At 45.4% G+C, this 7,257-nt stretch overlaps 1 protein-coding gene across 1 annotated transcript; it reads right to left on the bottom strand.

Moving 5' to 3' along the window:
• Positions 1-204: 204 nt before the first annotated feature.
• Positions 205-2,826, bottom strand: LOC135697592 (insulin-like growth factor-binding protein complex acid labile subunit). Its single transcript, XM_065217376.1, has one exon. It carries the CDS (start codon positions 2,277-2,279, stop codon positions 474-476), a length of 1,806 nt encoding a protein of 601 aa, XP_065073448.1. The 5' UTR covers positions 2,280-2,826; the 3' UTR covers positions 205-473.
• Between the last annotated feature and the right edge of the window lie 4,431 nt (positions 2,827-7,257).

The raw sequence follows: 7,257 nt of genomic DNA, 5'->3' as shown, positions 1-7,257 counted from the left end.
TCGGCGCTTTGTTCGGTCTTCTTTTCTACCACTATTTGCATGCTAATTTCCTTCACTTAACTATCAGACCATCGAAAAACACAGCGAGCATGTTGGTATGCGTGTTTGTGCCTCCCGCTTTCGAGAAGGACAGTCTTTGATATTCTCTTTTAGATCTCTTCAAATTGACTAGAATTAATTTATACAACTTGTGTCTTGTATGTGTGTGTGTGTGGGTGTGAGTTTGTGACTTTAAGACTAAGGTGATGAATACTGCCGGAAAAATTCTCGATATGACTCGTTTTGCTCCACAAAGTTCGTCCTCACTTGCATTCGTCCTCGGGCACTCCATATATTAGTCAATAAATTTATACATCTTCTTAATGCGCTTAATCTACACCACTAGTAACAATCAAGGGATCTGAGTCTGTGAGTGTGTGGGTGCGTCTTATCAAACGAAACAATTGTAGGGAATAAAGTCTACCTGCGTTTGCCTAAGTGTCCGAAACGTTCTTCGGAACTTCGTATATGTGATGGGCGTACTGCGGTGAGTAGATGGTCGCGCTCTGGCCCGGTTGGCTCGGCATGACCAGGGTAGAGGTCGTCGACGAGCTGGACGCCGGCGTTTGAGGCAGTGGTTGCATCTGCTGTTGATGAAACTGCTGGGACTGCGGCTGTGGAGTTCCTCCGTGGGACTGGTAGCGGGGAAACGGGAGAGAGTATTGACCCCCGGCGTACAGGGACGAGGGGTGCTGATGGTTCCTGAACACCGGGTGGTAGTTGTAGGTGTAGATGTTGCAATGAGGCTGATGACAGTCGCCTTCACCGAGCGTCTTTTGGATCTCCATGTCCTTTTCCTCTTGGAGGGTGTCCCGCTTACTGGCTCGCCAGTGGCGCCGAAACGTTTCCAGGATTCGATGCCGCAGTCGGTAGACGATCAGAACGAAGGTTGTGACAGTGGCAGCAGAGGCAACAATGATGGCGCCAAAAATTGCACGTTCCTTGGATTGGAGATGCTTGCAACCGAGCATTTCGGCAGAGATTTCCCGTAGAGGCTCACCATGTAGTCGATCGGGGAAGACACACACAATTTGAGCTTCATCGGTTTCGATGTTCTTCCGGTGCAGCAGATTTCGAAGCCACAACATTTGACAATCACAGCTAAGTGGGTTTTCTGAGACGTCAAATTCGGTTAGGTGTTTCCAGGGCAGCAGTTCTTCTCGGAAGGTGGAAATTTTGTTATCCCGAAGGATAACCTTTTTGATATGTGGCAATCCGGAGAAGGCTCCCTCGTCCAGTTCTAGGAGTTCCTTATTGGAAGCGATGGTGATCGATTCCAGATTGGGATTGGCTGAAAATGCTCCCGACTGGATGCACTTAAGATTCAATGCACCGGAGATGTCAATGCTCTTGAGATTACTTAGGCCGAAAAAGGCTCCTTCGGGAACTACGTCAAAGTCGTTTTGACCGATGACTAAATCTTCCAGGCGCTTGAGAGCGCTCATCTGGACTGTTGGAACCTTAAGCAGGTGGTTATCCGACAGATCCAGAGAGCGAATGTTCTCCAATCCTCGGAACGTATCGATCGTAATGTTTACCAACATTGAACCGTGGATATCCAATCTTCTCAGTGACTGCAGTCCTTCGAACGCTCCTGGTTGGATCTTGTATAGGGAGTTAGTTCCCATGTAAAGCTCCGCCAAAGTCTTCAACGGAGTTAAAGAAAGCGTTGGAATGGTTTTGATTGCGTTATCATCCAAGTATAACACCCGTAGTTCACCTAAACCTTCGAAAGCCTCCGGATCCAACTGGCCGATCCGATTACCCCCGAGATTCAACTCCTCCAGCTTTGGTAGCACTTTGAACATTTCACTGGTAATCTGATCGATGAAGTTCCCTCGTAGATTCAACACCCTCAGCTCCGTCATTCCTTCGAACGTTTTATTGCTCAGCGCTCCAATCTTGTTGTTGTTCAAATGCAGCTGCAGTAGCTTTGTTTGATACATAAAGATCGTCTCCGGAATGTTCAACAGATGATTGTAGCTCAGATCAAGCATGGTCAGTTCGGTGTAGAACTGAATCGACGTATCAACCGACCGAATCTTGTGGAACTTGATGACCAACCGGCGAATCGAAGGATTCAATGCAATTGGCAGAACATCCAATGTCCCTTCGCCACACGTCACGTGCAGCTTCTCGTCGTCACACGTACAACTGTTGGGGCAGTACGAGATGGACCTAATCACCGGCACCATCACTGCCAGCACCACCGTTACAATCACGACCACTTGCGACTTCATGATTTACATCCAGGTCTTTTCAGCTTCTCTTCGCTAACATCTACTCTCTTCTTTCAAGCCGCAACAGCACTCTTCAACGTCAGTTATCTTCCAACTATTTCAAATGTTAATCATAAATTAGAGAAAGGCACTTAACACAATAATTCGCTTCTTCTCCAACCGCTTCGCTCACATATGGGCCACAGCAGCCAAAACCCGCTTCATCAAGACATTGTTTTGTAAACAAACACTTCATCGACACATTTTCCTCTGCACTGTCCACGGCTCTAACTCCTCTGGTGTCTCTCTTACGAAAATTGTCTCCGCAATAATGAAAACATAAAAATTCTAGTCCACTTAAAAAAAACCACTCGCACTCTAGAGATTTCTTCTCGGCTTTGTCGTCGTCCTTCGCAAAGCAATTTCCACCAAATGATAAACCGCCTTCTATCCAAATTTCACCCAAATCTGAGGGCGCGCGCCTTTCGTTCAGCTCAAGACTTACAAAAGCAGCAGCAGTAGCAACGATGCACGAGCCGATCGTCAAGTGATAAAAGTGTGCTGACCACGACGCGAGCGAGTGTTGTATTGTGACTAAGCCCCGAACAACAAAGGCACTCCCTTATATGTTCTTCCCAACACGAACGGCACTCACCGACCGAACCGAACAAAACGGAAACGGCAAGGACTGGCGCCCGATGGCGGCGAACGACAGCACAAAGCAAACCAACCGAAAACAGCCCGAATCCGAGCGGTGGCACTCACTCTCTCGCTCGGCTTTGTTCTCTCCCGCCTTCGTGAGTGCCAATGTAAACAACGACCCGAACGCGTGCGTGCCTTCCGTTCGGGTCCGTCTGAGTTCCGGTTGGGCCCTGCTCTAAATTTAGAACAACGCCGCGATTTAGTCGCGTCTGGCCGCTGGCTGTTGCAGCGCAAGGGCGCGGTCGTTCCGTTCGCCAACGCACCATTCCATAATAAATTCATCGATTGATGTGGAACTTCTGCGAAACGGCGGCCTGGGCGGCGCGTCGTCGTCGTCGTCGTCAACGTCGTGGAGGATCTCTTGAGCTTGACAATTTATTACACTTTCGAGTGAACCTGGTTCCAGACGGGAGTTAAAATTAGAGCCGTCCGTGGAACGCGGAAAAAATCGGGGACTCCGGCTGTCACGTCCCGACTATGCATCAACCCAACAACGGGGGGACAGTTCTCGGAGGATGATACTTTGTTCTCGCTGTCAGAGTGTGCTGTTCGGGAAAATCGTTGGGTTGGGCGGATAAGGAAAACTGCACCGTACTTTTCTTGTGCAGCTCGAGTTCAAGAACTCTCGGAAGATGTGGGAGTTGTGTGCAGTCGAGTCATCACATGGGAGGAATTTAAAGTGTGATTTTTATTGCATCTTCCTCTGCTCCTCGTGTGATACCTGTTGTTGTTGTTGTTGTTGTTGTTGTTGTTGTTGTTGTAGTTGCTGCTATTCCAGTGCTTACAACTTCGTTGATGATGGAGCGGGGATGTTGCGAGTTGAGAGATGGGAATTTCTTGTTTCCTTCATTCATGCCCGTGACAGAACACTTTTTTCCTGTTTTACGTTGATGCATCGTGATTGTGCGGAAGCGAGAAAGGGTAAAAGCGTGGCTTTCTTATATGTATGTGCTTGTGGGTTATTTTGAACGGTTGTAGGTATAAATGCTACCAGGAGAGCAATTTAGCAATCAGGATGATGTTTGTCTCTTGTGGGTGATAAACTGGAGGAAAACAACTGACTGTCAAGTGGTGGGTATAGATGTTCAGATTGGTGTTCACAAATCGCATTAATCCATCACGTCTCTGAGGTGTTTTTTTGTGTGTGTTATATCACCGAGTTTAACAATTTCGTTGCAACTGCGCTAGAGAATTCCTGAAGATAGACATGAGTATGAAAAACTGGGGCCCCATGAGGGAAGTCGAAACGAAAGGATTTTCGAATGAGCACTTGTATGTTCCATAATGTGGACCCCGTTTTTGAAAAAGCTGAAATCTCATCCGATTTATCACGAGCCAGGCCGTTACAAATATTTAATAAAATTTATGTCAAAAATGGCAAATTTTTTTAAATATTTTTTAAATATAAAACCAATTCATGTTTGGTTTATTAGTATTCATCAAATTTAACTTTAGTTTTTCTTCGGCCACCCTTGGGCGCTTCTCCACAGCTTAAGTAGGTGCTTTAGAAATATTGTTGGTATTAGTGAGGTAATTTTTGCAGAACATCAGTTTCCGCTCTGCAGAAACCACTTGAGGGTCAAAGAATTTGGCACAATAATCAGGTAAATACCAGGGAATGGAGCCAGATGTGAACCATAAACGTAAAGCACTTCGTCAAGGTATTCATCAATTTTGGCTGAAGTACCTTTTTCTAGTGCTTATTCAGTGTATAGAAATCTCGGAAACTCACATTCGGTGCAGACTGGTGCTCTGGTGTTTTCCAATGAGAATTGTGCTTTTGATGTATCGTCTTACTGATCGGTTTGCTTGGAACATGAGAATCATTCGGTTCTGTTCCATAAACTTCTACAAAATCCTTATATGTTTGTTCATCTTGTTCTGGAGTAGGAAGCCATTTAACAATCTTGAATACTTCATTGGAGACTCGTACCGACTTATGAAATGAGCAAGAATCATCGGTACACTTTTGACTACGTCTGTGATTTGTATATGGGGGTACACTTTGTGAAAACCGAAAATGGAACATGTAACAAAATTATGAAAGATTTTGAACGTTAATAACTCAGCTATCCCTGGACCAATTTCAATAGTTTTAACACCAATTGATCAGAAATATTTCTACAAATCTGTTAAATTTAAGACTTTATCATATTTCAAAATGTCACTATATAAAATTGCACGAATTTGCAACTGTTGCTATGATAATTAAAATTACCACCGATTGCCTGCGAAAACCGATTTCTCTAACACAGTTTTCAAAGTTGAATTCCATCCGGTCTCACCATACGGTGTTTATTCAATCACTGCGTGGTGAGTGGTGGTGTTCTCCAGTACACAACGAACGGCTCCCCGCAAGCAGCTAGCTATCAAGGCTGCCCACAACCGCTGATCGAAATCAGTTCCAATCACCGTGTGTGGTGTTGTCCGGTTGTCGGCATCAGCAGCAGCAGTGCTTTCGGCACGTTGCGTTGACAATCTTTTCCAGTACACAACGAAAGGCTGCCTGCAAGCAGCAAGCTGCAGAGCCCACATGAGCAGCCATAGAAGAAGGAAAAAGCCGCACCGCTATTGTTCGGCATGAGTAGCTCTTCGTGAGTCGCTGTGGGCCATCTATGTCAAGCGCGTCATACAAAAGAATATAAACAGAGAGAACCCCACTCAAATTCCTATTCCTACACAAAACACAAGCTCCTGCTGTAGTTAACAAATAAGATTTATTATATAAGACCACGTAGTCCTACGTCACCATTGCGTACAACCCCATAGGGCTGTCCCTTGTAGTTTTTTTTATTTGAAAGGCGTACGTTATGCAACGAACATGACTAACAAAGCACTCGCGAACAGACCTGACCTGACTTTTGGTTACTTTACTGCTCAAACCGATATCCGGCCAAACACGTGTGATTTGTGTTCTCAAAGAATTGATTTCATGATCCGTAGCTGGATCTCTGACCGACACGTTCCCTCCTTTGCCCGCCAACGCTTCAAAACGATGTGTAAGAAGATCTAGCGAATCTTTGAGTCCGTCGCGAACCAACTTTCGATAATCAACCTCAGGATGTTTGTCCTGCGCGCTTCTCCATCGTTTCTTTGAAATTAGTGAACTTACTTTATTCTCGTCCCTAGATGATTCTGTGAAAGAGCAACACCATTTAAAGCCAGATTGGCAGTAATTGTGCATCACTCTGCTGGATTTTTGGTCGAGAAGTAAGGAGGCGTACGTACAGCCAGTGTTGGGAAAAAATTCCAAAAAATCAAATCTCACCATCGCCCAAGATCACGCTTGATTTTCGTAGACAAAAATCAACAAGCTAACAAAACTCACCAACTGCAAATCTCACCAAACTGTGGTGAGATTGAGCTTAATGATTTTGGCTTTACACCCGAATGCACCCGTGTCCCTTGTGGAAAAATTGTTCAAGGAGACCCAAATGACCTCGCGACGAGCTGGCAGCGGAAGAAAAGCAAAAACGACCGACCCCGTGAACTCAAGGAAGGTGAGGAGTTACTTCAAGCGCAATCCGAACCTTTCGATTCGGGACGTGGCCAAGAAGGTCAATTCTTCCGTCTGGTTCATCCAGCAGACAATGAAGAGGGCCGGACTTCATGTCTTTAAGGTTCAATTTACTTTGATGCATTTTTTAAAAATTCAAATGCAGTTTTATTCGACGCATTATTTTAGATTGCAAAAAGCTCGCGTCATTTTGTGTAAAATATCAAAAGGGATCGAATAGTGCGAGCTTTTTGCAATCTGAAATAAGGCGTCGGAAAAAACTGCTTTTGAAATTTTCCAAAAACCATCAAAGTAAATTGAACCTTAAGGTAAGGAAGGCGCCTAACCAAACCGATAAACAAAATACGGTCGCCAAATCCTGCGCCAGTAAGCTGTGCCGCGAGTGGTTGATGCAGCCGAAATACATCGTAATGGACGACGAGACGTACATTAATGTGGACGCCAAGCAGATCCTCGACTTGTAGTTTTTCGTTGGCAAGCCAAACCTGGATGTTCCGGAGAAGTTCCAGAAGAAGAAGGTCGACGCATTTGCCAAGAAGTACTAAGTGTGGCAGGTGATCTGTGGGTGCGGCAAATTGAGCAAGCCGTACATAATGACCGGCACCATCAACGACCAAATATATAAAGAAGAATGCCTTCAGAAGCGCCTGCTGTTCTTCCTTCGGTCTTACGTAGGTGACACTCTGTTTTGACAGGATCTGGCATCGTGCCATTATTCGAAACCGGTGATGGAGCGGTACGAAGTCAACGATGTTGTTTTGAAGTAGGACTACGTCTGTA

This window comes from Ochlerotatus camptorhynchus, unplaced genomic scaffold (assembly GCF_037179485.1).
Source record: "Ochlerotatus camptorhynchus isolate MF236.1 unplaced genomic scaffold, CSIRO-AGI_Acam_v1.1 ptg000077l, whole genome shotgun sequence".
Taxonomy (NCBI): Eukaryota; Metazoa; Arthropoda; class Insecta; order Diptera; family Culicidae; genus Ochlerotatus; species Ochlerotatus camptorhynchus.
Note: the sequence above shows the minus strand (reverse complement) of the source record. Positions and strands in the feature narration are given on the sequence as shown.

Coding starts and splice junctions, on each gene's coding strand:
- LOC135697592 (XM_065217376.1), bottom strand. CDS start 2,279: ATGAAGTCGCAAGTGGTCGTGATTGTAACGGTGGTGCTGGCAGTGATG.